Source organism: Lepisosteus platostomus, chromosome 3, assembly GCF_059453375.1.
Source record: "Lepisosteus platostomus isolate fLepPlt1 chromosome 3, fLepPlt1.hap1, whole genome shotgun sequence".
NCBI lineage: Eukaryota > Metazoa > Chordata > Actinopteri > Semionotiformes > Lepisosteidae > Lepisosteus > Lepisosteus platostomus.
The window spans coordinates 23,157,434-23,176,691 of NC_142613.1; the positions used below are offsets into that span (position 1 = coordinate 23,157,434).

Here is a 19,258-nt window from a genome sequence, read left to right on the forward strand (position 1 = left end):
TTGCTTGTCTTAGATCTGTGCTACACATTTGTAATGTATTGTATATACTGTACACATTACCCCTACTTTTAACTTTGGCACAATATACATAGTCAGCAGCCATATCACCCTCCAACTCACAACTGGCAACCCACTGAAGCTAAGCAGGGTTGAGCCTGGTCAGTACATGGATGGGAGACCACCTGCTGGAGGTGGTGTTACTGGGACCAGCTGGGGGTGCCCACCCTGCAGTCTGGGTGGGTCCTAATGCCCCGGTATAGTGGCGGGGACACTATACTGTAGTGGGCACCGTCTTTCAGGTGAGATGTTAAACCGAGGTCCTGACTCTCAGTGGTCACTAAAAATCCCTGGGCATTTCTCGATAAAGTAGGGAGTTATCCTGTTATCTCCCCTCTGCCTTTACCGTGGCCTCCAAATTGTCCCCATGTATGATTGGCTTTCATTTGCCCTGCGATGGACTGGTGCGATGGACTCTGGTATTATGTTTCCAGAGTGTACCCTGCCTTGCGCTCGTTGCTTGCCTGGGTAGGCTCCTGCTTCCCGCGACACCATATAGTATAATGCGGTTTGGTAAATGACACGACATGACACAATGCACATAATTTTAGATTTGACAACAAACTTTTTTTCTTTTCTTTCTGATCTTAGTAAATGGAATGACTGTATTAGTAATCTGTACTGAAATAATTGGAAATGTTCACAACGTTCACATACTGTAGCTGTGTCAGGGAGTGATGGGCTCATGGAGTTACTCACAACTACATAAGACACAGCTATCTACTAACTAATGACTGATGCCTTTGTTTTTTTCTTTGCAAAATATGCATTATTCTTCAATACCTTCAAGGGCATGTTTTTTTACACAATGAAGCTGACTCCAAGGCAAATTTATCAGTTATAGATATCGACACATCTGCCTACTTCTATGAAAAAATTTTAAAAATACAACACTGTATTAAACAAGAAGAGAACAAACTGATTAAGAGTAATTCCAGTAAACTAATTAAACAGATTCATTATTCACAGAAAAATTATTTTTGTACTCCTAATGTTCTTCTCATGCCCGTTAATATTTGTCGCTCTTCTAATATGCTTTTTCAATTTGTGCCAAGACATAATCACAGTACTATTGGCGTATATATATATATTTTTAGAAAACTCTTCAGTGCATGGAGAAGAATTTACTGAAGTGTGAGAAACTCTGGCAGGGTTTGCAAAATAAAATTAAAAAATCAATGTGAAAAAAAATTACTTTGCCCTCAGTGGCTTTTCAGTCAGAAGGTTATTATTAATTTCAGATGTGCAACATGTGCATTTTAAATGAGTTCTTATTTAAGATTTAATAAAAGTAATCAGACTCTGCTTGGATTAAACTCCCTGTATAAGGAGTATTACCAGGTTTATTATTGTACTTATCAAACTGAAGCTTTGATATTCTATATTAATGCAAACATAATAGTTAAACTGATGGAAACCATACTTAAATTTCAAAGGATTCTTTCCCGGTTAAGTATTTAATAAATTGATAAAATACATTTAATGTTTCCAGTTCTACTAATTTAATTTTAGTACTTGTTTTACTTAATTCTAATAAAAACAATAATAGCAGTTGTTATTGTTCTGATGATTAACAATTTGCTGCACATTTTATACATCTGTCAGCTTTTCCTGTGCTTTTCTAACAGAATGTTACATAGTACAATTCAGAACAATGAAGAATAATGGATGATATAATGTAGTTATAATCACTAGGAGTATAAAAAGTTTTGGCACAGAGTCAGAAAGATTCATGTCTTCCACACTGTAGATACCTTGCACTGTATTTCTAAAAGGATGAGCAAACTCTTTATTACATGCAGTAGAAACTGTTAATCATTTAGTATTATGTTTCTGTTTAACAGGGCTGTTTGAACTGTTGAACTGTTTAAGTAGAGTTGAGTGAACAGAAGATGGAAAGCAAAGTGCTAGCTGTTGGACATGCCTGACTAATAAAAATCTGGGTTAAATGTTAAATCAGTATCTCAGATTGCTCACCAAATAAGCCAACAACATAATTAGGCCGAAGCAATTAACACAGATATTTTTTTCTGTTTTAGATTTAATGTGTAGCTTTTCAAACCCCATAGAGCAGTATGTAATAATGTGTGTTATTTTATATATTACTTTGGATAATTTAGTAGAATATTAGAACGTTACACCTATTTGTTAGATGGAAAAGATGTGCTTTATACCTGAAGAAGGGTCCACAGCTGAAACATTGTGTTTCCTTTCTCCTCTTTTCAGCATGGAATAAACCTTTACTGGTTCCTATCTTCAGGTATGGGTTGTTTTGCCTCAGTGAGTTGCAATGTACCCACTCTACTGAATTATTTAACATTGTGCTTTACAAGTGCATAACAGAAGAACATAACATTTCTTTTGTGGGAAAGAGAAAGGTTTTTTTTCATTTCCCATTTAAAAATATTTTTACCTTCAGAAAACATGACAGTCTTGTTACCTGAAGCTGAAGATTTCGAGATTTCTCCCATTGCAGCACACAAGCAGTACAGTACATTCTTCTGAAGTTAAATTTACGTCTGGGCATGTTTGTTGTAGACTAATGGATACCTTATTTAGTTACTCCAGAGTGTATGAAGCAGTGTATATAGTATCTTCTGACTAATTAAAATAAATGCATGTCCATATATTTGGAGCTTATATTTAAATCCCACATTTCACAAACAAAGTGTAGAATGTGAATATTTCACTTTCGGAATTTTATTGCTCTGTAATTACACTGATAGCCTGCTGAGTATATTTTGAAAGAAGGCCTTTAATTTGACATATCTGCTTACTGTACTATGTTTGTAAAGTGATTTTTTTTCCTGAGAAAATAAATTTAAAGCAGCTCTGTTTTAGTTTTTAATTGAGCTCAATTCAGAAAGAAAGAGAAAAAGAGACCCCACTGAACAGACATCAGTGCAGTTCATTTGCTGATTACGAGTGAAATGGGCTAGAATGAAAGCAGCCAACTGTAGTTTGTTTAGAAGCCAAATTGGTTTAGTTAGTTTGGAAAGAATCCAAAGTTCTTAGGCTTTAAAGTGCTCTTTTCTTACTGAAATTGATACATTTATGTACTGATATGGCACAAAGTACACTAGAGTTATGGAAACATGTTTTCACTCCCCAACAACTGTTAAGTATGTTAAGCCTTCATATTGACATTTAATGAGCACATTTGAGATGCAAATCCATAAGATACAGTACGTGAATGACAAGTGATGGTATTGGGAAAATTTTACTTTTCAAAGGTGTTCAAATTCCTGTAAATACAGGTATTGCCAGAACAGCTTTTTCTGTAATTTGACAGTTTCTACACTTTCTGTTCTTCTAAAAAGTATTCCTAAAAGTAGCTGAATCCAAAATAACAACAACATATAGAACTATGAGTAAATAAACTGTTCTTTCATACCATGTATATTTTAGGACTTTGAGACCTTCAATTTAAAGAATACAATAAAGCCGAAGACTACAAGCAAAACTAATGATTGGATTTGCTGTTTTATATTTTGATTTTAAATTCTCATTATTGTAGATAGTTACGGTAAATGAAAAATTCCAGTTGCTGTTTCATCTATGCTGCATTCCTATCAACATTTCCTTAATGACAATAATATCAGTCTGAATTACATTACTCTTCAGCCTATTGTCCATTATTGTGTCGGTCAGAATTCATCCATAACCATCTTCTCATGCAGGGCAAAGCAGCCATTCATCACTGATGATATGAAAAAAGTCTGAATGGCTGGTACACTCTGTGTAGATATATACTACTTTTCCATCTATCCATTTTCTAACAGATTTATCTAATACAGGGTAGCAGGGAAGCCAGAGCCTATCCCAGCAAGCAACAGGCTCAAGGCAGGATGGTATGAGTGGTGTCTGTGTGCCATGCAGTGGACTGGGCCACACTCACAACAGCATGTCTTTGGAATGTGGGAGAAAGCCCATACAAACATGGGGAGAACAAACAAACTCAACACAGATGGCACCCTAGGAACAAGGATTTGAGGCAGCTGTGCTAACCGTGGCACCACTGTGCTGCTCTCCTCCTTTTCTATTTAAAGTAATATCCTGAACAATGCTGTTGTTGCTGTGCTGTGATGGTGTACTTTGTGCCATAATGTACAATGTTGTATTCTTTTTTTAGTTTAGACAGTATGTCAAAAACATCATGTGTGATATCAGACAAGACGTTTTAAAGCCATGGGTAGTTATGCAAAGAACAATTCCCTTGCTATATAATCTCTGCTGACTTCCTTGTCTATCTCACACCCGAAGAAGGCCCCACAGCTGAAACGTTGTGTTTCCTTTCTTCTCTTTTCAGCATAGAATAAACCTTTAACTTGTTCTTTTGCAGCCTATGTACAGTGCCTTGCGAAAGTATTCGGCCCCCTTGAACTTTTCAACCTTTTGCCACATTTCAGGCTTCAAACATAAAGATATAAATTTTTTATTTTATGTGAAGAATCACCAACAAGTGGGACACAATTGTGAAGTGGAACGAAATCTATTGGATTTTTGAAACTTTTTTAACTAATAAAAAAATGAAAAGTGGGGCGTGCAAAATTATTCGGCCCCCTTGCGTTAATACTTTGTAGAGCCACCTTTTGCTGCGATTACAGCTGCAAGTCGCTTGGGGTATGTCTCTATCAGTTTTGCACATCGAGAGACTGAAATTCTTGCCCATTCTTCCTTGCAAAACAGCTCGAGCTCAGTGAGGTTGGATGGAGAGCGTTTGTGAACAGCAGTTTTCAGCTCTTTCCACAGATTCTCGATTGGATTCAGGTCTGGACTTTGACTTGGCCATTCAAACACCTGGATACGTTTATTTTTGAACCATTCCTTTGTAGATTTTGCTGTATGTTTGGGATCATTGTCTTGTTGGAAGATAAATCTCCGTCCCAGTTTCAGGTCTTTTGCAGACTCCAACAGGTTTTCATCCAGAATGGTCCTGTATTTGGCTGCATCCATCTTCCCCTCAATTTTAACTATCTTCCCTGTCCCTGCTGAAGAAAAGCAGGCCCAAACCATGATGCTGCCACCACCATGTTTGACAGTGGGGATGGTGTGTTGAGGGTGATGAGCTGTGTTGCTTTTATGCCAAACATATCGTTTTGCATTGTGGCCAAAAAGTTCGATTTTGGTTTCATCTGACCAGAGCACCTTCTTCCACATGTTTGGGGTGTCTCCCAGGTGGCTTGTGGCAAACTTTAGACGAGACTTTTTATGGATATCTTTGAGAAATGGCTTTCTTCTTGCCACTCTTCCATAAAGGCCAGATTTGTGCAGTGTAAGACTGATTGTTGTCCTATGGACAGACTCTCCCACCTCAGCTGTAGTTCTCTGCAGTTCATCCAGAGTGATCATGGGCCTCTTGGCTGCATCTCTGATCAGTCTTCTCCTTGTCTGAGCTGAAAGTTTAGAGGGACGGCCAGGTCTTGGTAGATTTGCAGTGGTCTGATACTCCTTCCATTTCAAGATGATCGCTTGCACAGTGCTCCTTGGGATGTTTGAAGCTTGGGAAATCTTTTTGTATCCAAATCCGGCTTTAAACTTCTCCACAACAGTATTACGGACCTGCCTGGTGTGTTCCTTGGTCTTCATGATGCTCTCTGCGCTTTCAACAGAACCTTGAGACTATCACAGAGCAGGTGCATTTATACAGAGACTTGATTACACACAGGTGGATTCTATTTATCACCATCAGTCATTTAGGACAACATTGGATCATTCAGAGATCCTCGCTGAACTTCTGGAGTGAGTTTGCTGCACTGAAAGTAAAGGGGCCGAATAATTTTGCACGCCCCACTTTTCATTTTTTTATTAGTTAAAAAAGTTTCAAAACTCCAATAGATTTCGTTCCACTTCACAATTGTGTCCCACTTGTTGGTGATTCTTCACATAAAATAAAAAATTTATATCTTTATGTTTGAAGTCTGAAATGTGGCAAAAGGTTGAAAAGTTCAAGGGGGCCGAATACTTTCGCAAGGCACTGTATGTTGACGCAGCTACCTACTTGAACTACATGGGTAGTTATTACAATTATACATAAATACAATATGCATAGTAACTGTAGAACCTATTAATGCATTGTATGGGTTAATTATAACTTTCAAATTATAATTCTAGAGTTAACTGAATTAGTTGTGCTGAGCATATTACCAGAATTAGCTGATTCTGCTTTTGGGACAAACACTATGTGGTTTATTCTTTGAAAGTTAATCTTATGTAGGGACATCTACAGAGCTGTCAGATATTTCAGTTTTCCTGCAGGGGTGCCTTTAAATAGAGATTTTATCCTCAAGCGCATACTGTAGCACTTTGAAATTGTTCTCACTCTGTGAATGAAGTGGCGGCCTCTGGTGGCAAAATCCACAGAATTCTGTGACTACTTATAGCCTACAGTTGCTTTATGTGTATTTATGTTGTGAAGTTCTATAAGCTATGCATTACATATGAATTATTATGTTATAGTGACCGCACATGTAAATATATCATTATTCTGTAAAAGCATGACAATGCAGAGCTCAGAAACTAGCTGCAGAAAAATTATATTAACCTGCTGGATGTAAAATTGCAGGAGAATTTTAGGAAAACCAGGAATTTTTAACAAGTGTGTGTGTAGATCATCATCCAAGTGGGTGCTGCACTTCAGTGGTGGATGATGTAAGATGTGTTTGGGTGAAAGGTGATATAGAAAGTTTTTTTGGAGCAATGGATGGATGGAGTTGCCATAGATTGGCAACATTATCAGATTTGTTTCACACTATATTCCAGTCCATCTTAGTAAAGCAGTGTTTATAATATGCTTTTCAAGCTAATGCACATGGGGCATACCATTGTAATGAAAGTTCCAAAGTACATTTACAGTACATCATTTGTACAGCAATTTCAGAACTTGAGCATGAGCATGACCCTTCCCTGTGATAGCAGGACTACAGCTACTGGGCTGAAGAGAGGTCTCTCTTTGGCTCACCGGGCTGGGTCCTTGTTGAGTGACGCGGGAGTCCCGGGTTCGAGCCCCCGACGGTGGGGGGCCGACCTAATGCAGCAAGGGCGCCCGCCTGAATCCCCGTTGCGTTACAATAATATATTCTACAGTATAATGCTAGATGTTAATGTTGGGAGCTGTACCATCATGTGAGCTGTATAGGGACAAGCAGAGGTTAATTCTACAGTAAACAGAAAATAGTAATAAAAGAAAAAAATTACACAGAGTCAAAAATTTGTTTTTTTTATTTGTCTTTTCAGCATGGAAATAGCCTATGCGTTCTCTTCTCAAAGAGTGTGTTTACAGAATAGGCTTTTAAAAGAACATCCATTTTAGAATTTATACAAGGAATAAAATTGGACTAATTTCAATGGGATTTATTAGAACTTTTGTCTGTTTTCAATTACCTTTCTCCTTGCCATCTCTTTTGACCTCTTTACAGTTGTGTTACTTTAAAGGGGATCTTTAATGGGCGGGTTATTTTACAGATGAGCTCTACTTAACATAGTCTCCCCTCTTGAATATATTGTTTCCTTTATTGTGGAGCCAACTCTTACAGATGGGCACTGGCCTTTCATTTTGAACATATTTCGTTTTCTCTATTAGGTAATGAACCCCTAATCTTTCATATTAAAGGGTTATGTATCAGATGTCATTTATGAAACCATCGGTGTGTGTTCTGGATAGTTTTTTCGGTTAATTTGCATATGATTCATTCATTTATCCAAATATTTCCATACTGGAAACATTTGTTTTAAATAAAAAAAATATTTAATGAATAATTAAAAACTCCCTGACAACACTTTCTATAATCCAATCCACCTTTTGTCCCAGAATAACTCATCAGTGTATTATAAAAATAGATGCATCAATTATCACCATGTTAAAGGAATGAGTACGACAAGTAATAGGATACTATAAAATTATACTGACCATTGTGTTTGTTTGACTGTCTTACCCTACAACCCTATGGATGCGACAGATTTCTAAACAATTGCATAAAACACCAAAATTAGCTTGTTAATTGAGCATTTAAACTTTCCTAAACTATAGCTTAATCAGCATTCCAATACAAATACTGTTAACAGTTTAACTGTTTTAATTTTAATATGTTTATAATCTGATGATTTCTTTATATTTGTTGGCAGCTATGTTAATAAATGATAATAAATGTACTACTGTCGATTCTATACACCCAATAAACTGAAAGAGACTGGTAATTGGTCTTACTGCCAGTTAATTTAGGGCCTATTAATCAGTTAGCATATGATAGCCTTTTAGCTTTCTCTAAATATCCTTGGCTGGTTATGGAACTATCTTTATTTTTACATTTTCTTGAAATGTAAATTTGTGGGCCTGTATTTGAAAATGGCAGAATTGTTGTGTAGATTGAGGCAAAATAAGACATGCTTATGTCATTAGCCCCTGTTCTAGATTTGCCACCCATAGAGGTACTTATGATATGTGCTCTGTGGTATAGTACCTAGTCTGGTGCTGTCATGTTGACTGTTCTGTTCTTTTCAGCGCGTACTGTATCTCCTCCGACACTTTACACATTTTGGGCAAGTAAATGAAGACTGGGTGCTCTGTGCAAACTGTTTATTTGCTCAACTTTCCGATGAATATATTTACGTTAAATGTTTCACAGTCTTACCCATATCTTTCCCATATCTGTAACAGGTGTGCTTGTGGGTCCAAATTTCTGTTTGTTTCATGCTGTTTGGCCTTCGTGATCTGATACCTGTAATCTCTAGCACCTTACAAAAGTATCCACCCTCTACAATAAAGATAAAACAAATTTCTAATGAACAATTTTGTTCACGACATTATAACCAAAACCTACAAAGAAAATGTACAAATTGAAATTTACTGATTGCATCTATCTTATATATCTTATCCCCTAATTTAGTATTTGGTGGAAACACCATTGGTAGCAATTACTGCTGTGAATCTTAATGAATCTATTTTGGTCTCTACCAGCTTTTCGTAGTGGGACAATGTCATCTTTAACTGTTTTTTCTTGGTAAAACTGGTCTCAAAATTTAAAAAAATGATTGCAATCTTCAGCTTGGATTTTCCCTCAGCATAAATTTTATTTTGGATTCAAATCATGTACTGTATTTGACTGAGCCACCCAAGAATATTCACTCTCTTCTTTATGATCTACCAAAAAGTTTAAAAGTTTAAAAGTTTACCTTAAAACCTGCTACCACATGTCAGCAGTATTTCTCTCATGAGATTTAAGATATGAGTGTTTTTCAGTAAAGACTTCTTTCTCACTGCTAACTTATACAGGCTGGTATTGTGTAGGGACTGGGTTCACTCTGGTATGACACATGTTCCACTTCTTAATGATCATCAATGACTTTCTTGTTAAAGTCTCTTGTAACCTGCTCCTGATCTGTGCTTCTCTTCCACTTAACTTCATTCTTGACTCTTTGGTCTTAATGGTGAATTTTTTGCACTGTATTAGTTGCCTTTATTTGAGTTGTGGAATGAAATTTAATGTCTGAGGGAACTTACAGAGGAAGATGAGACAGAAATATAGTCTAGTTAAACCACTTTGATTGGACCCAGACAGATATCTTTTAAATAATTTTGCGACCTTTTAATCTCTTTCACAACGATTGAGATATGCCATAGCAAAAGGGTTGAATACTTAAGCAGCTGAGAATCACCTCATTTTCTAACTTTATCATCTTAGTTTGGAGTAGATATGTACTATACGTTCTAAATATAAGGTCCAATTTGAAAGTTTCATGGTTGCAAGCTTAGACAGCAACAAAAATTGGAAATCTTGCAAGGGGTGAATACATTTGCAAGGGGTGACTACATTTGCAAGGGTCTTCATGTCCTGATTCTTGATTTTGAGGTTTCTTTTAATTCTTCTCAGCAACTAAAATGATATGTGTGAAAATGACTAATTACAGCGTATTTGCACTTGTATCTAAATGATACTGTATTTTCAATTTGATATTCAAGGGTTAGCGTGTACGTATGGTACTTTCCCTTCACTTAGGCTTCCGTGGCAATGTTTCTAACTTGTACAATGTTTTTTTATTGAGAAAAAAACCCATACTACCAAAAACGTAGGGGCTCCTTGATGTGGGGTCTTAGTGTAAGAGTAATCTGAACTTCAGCATCTGTGTGTTTTTTATTCAAAGTTGTAAAATATGTGGAAAACTTGTCTTGGGTTTAAGGCATTTGTTTTAATTTTTTTGAGCTCCAAGTGGTTTTAACTTAAGGCCAAGGAAAATGTAATGTAGATAGAGATAAGACATAGTCTTATGGGATAGGGCACCATTTTATCATTCTGTGTTCCAAAGTGGAGTCTATGGTAAATGCTGTGGTATTGTAAAGAGGCTGATTTTTAATGTAAGGCGAAATACCAGAACCAGAATGTTGTTTTAGGAAGAAATGCAATTTATAGTTAAGTGTAGCTGCTACATACTGCATTAACTGTAGTCATTGCAATTAAGTTTAATATACAGAACAGTTATGAAATTAATATTTTAATAAAATACAAGTGACAAAGCAATATCTGTCTCAAACTAGACAGGATTCTTGCATTTGCAGGCAAAAAACAATGGCCAAGATAGAAATATCATTTCTTATTTGTTAAAGCATAAATATGTTTCATTACAAAAAAATTAGAAAGAAATATTATGCCATAAAAAATAAAAATGGAGGAAGCCAAGACTAAGCCTGAAGAAAAAAAAAGGCTTCTTGACTCCCATTTTTAGATTTATGAAACCAATCTTTTTCTAGTGTAAATGTTTTTTAGTATGGCCGCATCTGGAAGTGTTTATTTCAGTGGCGTGTAATCTATCTGTGGATTTAGTTAGCAGCAGGCAGCGGGAGCCCTCTTTTTTGTATACTTCTCATCTCAAAATTTTATAAATGGTTTGGTTGAACTTGTTCCAGTTTGCATATTGCTGAACTGATTGCTGCCGATATCCTTTACCTGTTTGATTTACTGTTAGCATTCCCTCATGGCATCTGCCCAGTCCTTCTACACCTGGAGTTGGTGTACAGCCAATTAAATCAGCGAATTGGTGGAAGCTGTTCTGTGTTTAGCCTAAATGGATCTTGCTGTGCTCCTGATGGAACCTGTATGTCTAAAGAGAAGAACCTCTTAATTCTTTGCCCAGAAATCTCAGAGGTGCTGTATCACTGTAAATCTTGAAGTTTTCCAGTTCTTCCACAGCTCTGGCTCAGAAGAATCCACTGACAGCTTTTGAATTCAGGATATGAGCAGTGAGAAAAGTTGTACAGTAAATGGTATCTTGTCTGATTGCATTCAAAGTAATCCTCTCACCATCCTTCATAAAATAAAGTGTCTGTTCATTTCACTCCTCCTATTTTTTTGACATTGTACTGTGCAAAAAGAATTTTGTTGGTCGTCTTTTTTCTAACCGTTGTCCCTGTTTGCTCATACTGAGCTGTTAGGCTTTGCTACCAAATTGTTTTTCTCCTCAGCTGACATGAAGTCTAATTGTCTTTTTCATGGTATGTGGAGACTTTTCACGCCTGCTGATTTCCGGCTCATCCTGAATGTTTATATTGGTGTTAACCTCCAGTGCTGGATAAACACATGGACCAATGGCACTGGTGGGTAAAATCCCTTCTCTGCCAAAACATTTTACATACTAGACCCATTACTCTTGTACTAATCCAGAACCTAATACACAATTTTGTTGTTTTCCAAGGTAGCCTGCTCTTTTCTGTATTCTGTAAGTGTATATACATGATACTGTACCTCTTCCATAACTCACTTGTCTGATACAGAGCTCCTGTGAAGGGTGGGGATCATATTACAACATATTATAACTCAGTCGTTGATATCTACACGGTATAAAATACACGTGGCTTCTATATTTAGCTGTTTTAAAAAACATTTAAAAAGTTTCATGAAGCACTGTATGTGAACTAACATACACAGTACAGACCAGTCATATGACACCTGTTTGGATATGGCTTCCCTCCAGAGTGAAATGAAAAATTTGGACACAGCCAAATTATTGTGCTTTTTTGTGACACTTTTCCATGTGTTTACATGCTCTCCCCAGTATTGTCAAGGTTTTTCATTGTGTACTCCAGTTTACCCACCAAAACCAGCTTGGCTAATTGGTGTGTCTAAATTTTCTATGTGTCACACACACACTCCATGTGATGAACAGGTGACCCATCGAGGGTGAAGTCCCTCCTTAATACCTGTGCTTCTCGGATAGAATCCAGGTTGCTTCAACTCTAACCAAGAGTAAGCGTTCTTTTTTAATGGATGGATGGATGTTCTTCAGCTGTTAATGATCAGCCTGCAGTCACAGAATAACAGAAGAGCAACATTAATATGACCAAAAAGCATCTAAGATATTCCAATCATGCCTTCCTAATGAGAACAGTTTCAGAATTTTGAAGATGAAACTAAAAACACATGAAAAAACATCCAATTTCTAGCTGCTTCAGCCAATTCAGGGTTGTGGGGGAGCCAGAGCCTATCTCGGCAAGCCATGGGCACAAAACAGGATACACCCTGAATGGGAGCTAGATCATTGCAGGACACACACACTCACCAGGGCCAAGTATTCCAGAAGACAATTTACTTGACGTGGGAGGAAACTGGAGAACTCAAAGGAAATCCACTTACTGTAAACTCGGGTAGGACATACAAACTCCACGCAGTTAGTACCCCGGGTCCAGAATTGAACCCAGGGCCCCAATGCTGCAAAGCAATGATGCTAACCACTGTGCTACCATGCTGCCTGTATAAAATGCCGTAAGATATAAAAATTAATTTGTACTTAAAGTACTTGTACCTGAAAAATACTGTACATTTAAGCAGTAGGAGGTTCTATTTGACCTTACCAAATTTGGGCAGAATTCTGCAAATTATGAAGTGCAGAATTTCCCATTGAGACTTTTATTGTTGGAATTTCAAAGTCATTATCTTCTTTTCTCTGCTGATGGGTTGCTGAACATTAGCTTTGGTGTGCTGTTTGAAACCCCCTGCTTCGTTTTTGACAATCACATGCTTGCTACTGAACTTTACTCGGTTTACCCTAACGGCATAGAGCAAAATTTCCTTGATGAAAGCAGGCAGTTCAAATTGTTTGTACAGGAAGAGCTTGATAAATCTCCAGACAAACTGCTAATGGTCTTCAGTAAACATTTACTTTTGTGTACATTTATACAACATTTCTTAGAATCAAGAAAATTCTGAGAAAAAATGACACATTTTCCTGTTCCTACCATGTACAAATTGTAAAGGAAAATATGTATTTTCAAAGACAGCAAGGATAGGAGATGTACTGAATCAACACCGTATCAGAGGCATCTGAATACATTTTTCTGCTGGCAGATGAATCAGAACTAGTGCACCACATTGAGTTTAAACTTAATTTCTTTGTGTTTGGCATAGTTTATTGGGGATGTATGGTTTGATTTATCATTAATACTATGTTAAACATGGAATGGAGTCAATCAGAATGTGGGAAATCAATTAAGGTTCAACTGTAATGTGTTTAGTTAGAGATGAAAGTCTAAGGATAGGCGAAGTCAAACTTTTTGTCCTTTTAATGTAAATTTGTCTTATCATGTTTATTAAAACAATTATAATTCATATTTATATATACATATTGAGATGTGCACTCTGTGCCATTTTCAATAAAAAAAGCAGTAGTTCCAGTAGACAAGCTGATATGAGCGAGACGTTGCAGCTGTGGTTCCTCGAGGCACTGCCACACCTGTTTGTCATTGCTTTCTGTTCAAATCATTGCACATAACGCAATGTTTGTGTTCACGTATTTCTGTTTGTATGCATGTGGGTTGGTGACTGTGTGCATGGGAGGTTGTATGTATATAAATCCTCTTTTGTATCTAAATGAGTGTTTTTTTCTTTCTTAAATAACTCAGCAGCAAGAAAACACAGCTGATTTGGTTTAGTTGTCATAATCTGAAAGAGGTCATATCATAGGTTTTAATCTGCACAATTCGTGATGTTAGGTTTATGAAGCTGTAATTTCATGTGCTAGAATCAAGGTGATTCATGAGTGTTTTCCCTTGGTCTGGGTTCAATAAAATGGGTAGTAGATAAAGGTAGTAGTTTTATTTTTATACAAACCTTCTGCTAAGAGACTGTTTTTTCTAGTGTAATTACACCACATTTTACTGCTTCTGGGCAAAAGTATTATTATCTATTTTAGCTAGAATCAGTTTTTTTTTTTTATTTTCATAATGGTTTACTCCTGTAGTTGCTTTATATATTACTGATACTTCCATAAGATTATTTCCATGTACAGTATTTTTTTTCTTACATTAGAAAAGTGCAGTCATCAGGGATTCTACCTTTTTATGCCCTATCTTATTACCCTTCAGTAGCTTCCTAATGGGTTAACTGAAAAAAGGCCTGCGTTCAAAATTAGGGCAGGTTGGGCCCTTAGCTGTGGAGATTACTGGTTTTAATCTGAGCTCTGTCATTATCCGTTAGTATCTGATATTTCCCAAGGGGCAGCACAACCCCACAGTTAGCTGTGCGCTGCTAGGGTAAGACTGGTTTAAAGTTGACAAGGATTTTCTTACTCTGACACATCAGCAACTTCCTTGGCTTTGCTGGGGGCCTGTGTGATTGCAGCATTATCTCTGAGCCTTTTTTCCATACACCATTCAGCATCTTAGCAGAGCTTTTTGTACTTCGTTTTGGAATTCTACATTTTAAAAAAGAAGAGGGATGAATTATTCTTTGTCCCAAGTGATCACTATTTCAACATAATGTATCAGGCGAATTGAAAGAACATAAATGTGATGTCTTTTTTTGCTACTGCAAAATAGCAGCTTGTGAGCCAGGTTGAGAACAGACACAGCTGCACCAGCTGTGCACTAATGTGCAGATGTGCACTTTTTATAGTGCAACAAGTCAAGGGTCATCTATGAAACTCAGCCCCTTAAAACTATAGGCCATTGCTGTTATATGGCACATTCCGTTCTATCGGCATCATCTCTCTGTCTGGACAGAGGATTTAACCAAATGAGCCACTCATATTCTAAATGCAACTTAATGTAGATCAATGTTGAAACCCTTGACTATATTATTTTGAAATCTATTCAATTTTAGGGAACAAAACAATAGAAAGTGGTCCAATTTACTTTATCCTACCCAGTGGAGAACAGCATAGCCTGTATGATGCATAACTGGGGTAAAACTGGCATTAACAGAAGTTCTTGTATTCCTTGTGATTAGTGTAATGTGGCGGTATTTAGAAGAATTATACTCAGCAGCTAATGAAGGGCCAGGCTAAGACATACTGTAACTATAAATCTTCACAAACTTTCCATTTTGACTAGCAAGAGTTGTAACTATCCAGAATGTGACATTCTTATTTATTAATAAATTGATTATTCCAAATTCACTTTGGAAAATGTTCATCTAAGCATCTGTTTTTTTTATGTAGCAGTTATTTTAAAAACATACAAATAGAACTATAACACTAAAATGATCAATACATTGGAGTACATTAAATATACCAAATAGCATTTATTATTCCATTATGTTAATGAAACTCTTACAGTATATCAAAGATAACTCATTCTTGTTTAAGTGCTAAATGAAATGCATGAATTCTTTTTTTCCATAGACCAATTATAAATTCTACTATAGATGTCAGTACTTAAGGTATAATTGCACTGTTTTGAGTAGTGTGACTCCTACACGCAGATGTTTTGCCATGGTACATCCAGTTACATTTGAAACAAATCCTGAAGTCTGGTCATGAATATGTAAAGGGTACAGCCATGTTTATTTCAGCATTTCAATATGGCTGTGGAAGTGATCCTCCAAGCCAATTTCCACAATCCTGTCTCTATTTTGTCTCTGGACAAGTTACTAAAATATTTCCAGGGTGTTTTATTCTCTTTCAAGTTTTTTTTAGACAGACTTATGTCTTTGTACATGTATGCCATATTTCCATTTCTAATCTGTTTCTTTGTACATTAACGCACTGTTTCAATTTGCCTTTGAGACTGACGAGCAATTCCAGAAAAGTGGAAGCTGTGGAGCTGATTAGCTCATCATGGGTTTCACCATTAATTTTGACAAGATAAATTTTGCACAGAAGCGTAATTTTTAATTTATGTATTTTGAAGCTTATACTGCTAAGCCCTATTTACTCTCTGGCACTTCTTTTCTCAGTGTTGATGAAGCGGGTTCTAAATTGTGATCCTTAAACCAAGCTTATAGTATCAAGGTCCCGACTCTAAAACTGTTCTTTCAGTCATGTGTGGTGACTTTTGAACTTTTGCTTTCAGGCATATTCAAATAGTTATGTTATCTTCAGGTGTGCAGTGCCCCCAGTGTAGTTTATTATTGGTTCTACTTTGTGACCTGCTTTCAACCTTCTACTGAGCTGGAGTTGGAATCTGCAATGAAATGCCAAAATAAGTACCAAATTGAAGTGATGGCATGGAAAAATGTCTCTTTTGTTTGAATTACGGCTGGAAAAATAATCCATTTTCATAAATTGAAGGTGCTAATATTCTCCTGTATTTTAAAACATTTAAGACTATTTTTTTCAGATTCAGTGCTCTTCTTTGCACTACATGGCAAGATAAAGGAAAGAGGCACCAATAAACTCTCAAAGTAGCTATTTGAATTGCTTGATATACAATGACAACATTCTGGGTCACTGAATTTATTTTTACATCAGTGTAAAGTATTGCTGTATTCATAATCTATGTGATCAGCATGAGTTTAACTTTAATCTTTATGTAGCTATGTTTGCTTTAGACATATGCAATCAGCTAGTATTTATTACTTAAAATGAAAGTGGAGATTTCAATATTTAATGTGCTGTGCTCACTGTTGAGTATAAGTGCAAACAGGAACGCCTTATCTTCTGTCTTTATTGCTTGCCAAACAGATTTCAGTGACCTGTGTTCTCTTCCATTTCTAATAGTAGCCGCCAACTAATGGGATATTACTACCCCAAAGATGAATGACTCAGCTTTGATACCAATGGCACTGATAAGTCAGTCAGGAGAGGGACACCCTAACTTCTGCCTCTTTCCTGAGGGAATGTAAGGACATTCCACTCCTTACACTCACTTTTTCACCGATGAAGAAACATTGACAAGCCTGCCAAACAACTTAGTAAGTTTGGTTGCTACTCTTCTCCTGTCTTAAGGTGTAGCCTAATGAGAGAAATTGAACTATTGGGAGCATTGTTGTTCAGTCAACTGCTCATGGGACAGTGATATCCCACTGTGTGTTGGCTGTTTGTCTCTTTTGGGGAACCAAGGTTAAAGGACTGGAAAGTAGGCCAACTGGTTTCAGCTAAACCTTAGCTGTAACTCTTTTATGTAAGCCTGGCCCAACACATACAGTAGGTAATGAGCCTAATCAGTCACCCTCTTCTGTGCTCTAAAATTATCCTAACCTAGCTTTGTCTCACCACTAGAATAGACTTTTACTCCTCAAGCTTGTCTTGCCGCAAGATGTTACCAGTCTATTATTTTTCTCAAAACTAGAAAACCTCTTCTTGTGCAAACCATTTGATTCATCTTATCAATTCGTGCTAATGCACTTATTTTGTTTTTCTCTGGAGAGTCCTTATGCCACCCTCTATTGATTTAATCCAGCAGTGGCACTTGTAGAACCAGGGCTTCAGTCTGTCAGGAAAGAACATTAAATCCGGTTGTCAGGTTAAACACTCACTAAACATCAATTTGCACACACTCAGACATAAATCTGCAGAGCTGTATATGTAGCATTCTGAGAGGGGCCCTGCTGCACATAGTCTGTCAAGAGTTGGGTTAGGTCCAGCATTCGTATTGGCACCAATAATTAAACAAAGAGTCTGGACAACAAAGTAAAGAAAATGTGGTCAAAACTTTGAAATAAAAGCAATTTTTTACCCACTTCACATGTTTTCCAAAAAGCAACCCTCTCTTCTCTGTCATCCCTCATGCCCAGACTTGTAAAAATATATGGTATGATAAAATCAAATAACAATATATAATTTTTATTGTTAGTAGAAGAGGTAATATCAGCATATTGTTTTTTTTTAACCAAATCTAGGAACATCACACTTTTTTTGGTGAGACTACTATATTATGGCCACATTGGCAAAATCCAGGCAATTAACATACTTACAGTATTAGAACAATTTAAACTGTCCCAGAAGAGTAAAATAAAAAAATAGTCATAAATAACAAAGATAACTTCAAATGTCAAAGAGCAATATGCAACATAATTCAAATCTAATGTAAGTTGGTATACAGTATACTGTATCAAAACAGTTGGATACAGTATACAATGGATACAGGATACAGTTGAATACAATGGTCCCAACTTGAAAAGAGTCTGTCTAAAGCAAAGACTATCACATGCAAAATAATCTAACCCTAATGGCAAGCTGGGGTTGCTGTCAAGGTTATACAGTATAATATTGATTTTGGTGTGAATCATTATGTTTGTGGCACATTTACATATGGTAACTTTGTGGCAATAACCACTAAAATACAAAATGGCAATAAAGGTGTTAAACTGGAAGGTTTTAATGTTGCTCAAGCAAACCTGGTGAGGGATTTCTTCTTAACCCAAATTGAATAATAAGGAATTTGGTCATCTTTTCTTTCATATGAACTATTAGATATCAACAAGTTCAGATTAGGGAGCAGTCTACCCGGGGCTGTTTTTTGTGAAACATAAAGAGGAGGAGGAAGAGCCAGAGGTCAGAGGCAGGTTGTCACCTACCAGCAAAGAGGAAGTAAAACAAAACAGGTTTCCTGTTCTGGTAGACAAGGGGAAAACGAACAGGAACAGGAACTCTTAATCTAAGTAAAATAGCTTTTTTTAATCAAATAAGTAGTTTCTTTATTTTGGATATGCAATGTAATGGACACACTCTGAAAGACTATCGACAAAAGAGAATGGTGTTTCTTCACAACAAATGTTTTTGGAATACATCATGTGTTACCAAGGGCATAAGACCAATAACAGCACCCTGGGAGGAATGAGCATTGGTTCTCTTGCCTTTTTGAATGAAATCTTTTTTTTTTTCATTTGCACCTGGAAAAGGAGAAAGTTAAAGAAACAGCTGTACCTTTGGTTTTATTCATGGATAATTTGTTTTATTATTACAAGGAATCTGATAGTGGAAATTGATTATATATATGGTATATGTTTTTTGGGGAGAATATAGAAATATGTAACTTTATTTAATAATATGAGGT

At 36.5% G+C, this 19,258-nt stretch overlaps 1 protein-coding gene across 7 annotated transcripts in view; it reads left to right on the plus strand.

Annotated features, from left to right (window-relative positions):
• supt3h (SPT3 homolog, SAGA and STAGA complex component) overlaps positions 1–19,258 on the plus strand; it is a 230,806-nt gene that overhangs the window by 203,363 nt on the left and 8,185 nt on the right. The window contains exon 12 of one of the 7 annotated variants that reach the window (XM_088624997.1): positions 16,981–16,999. The exons of the other annotated variants lie outside the window; for them this stretch is intronic. Within the exon in view, the coding sequence (XP_088481123.1) occupies positions 16,981–16,983 (3 nt within the window). The 3' untranslated portion in view covers positions 16,984–16,999. Of the gene's footprint in view, positions 1–16,980; positions 17,000–19,258 lie in introns of those variants that run through there. 7 annotated transcript variants of the gene reach the window in all.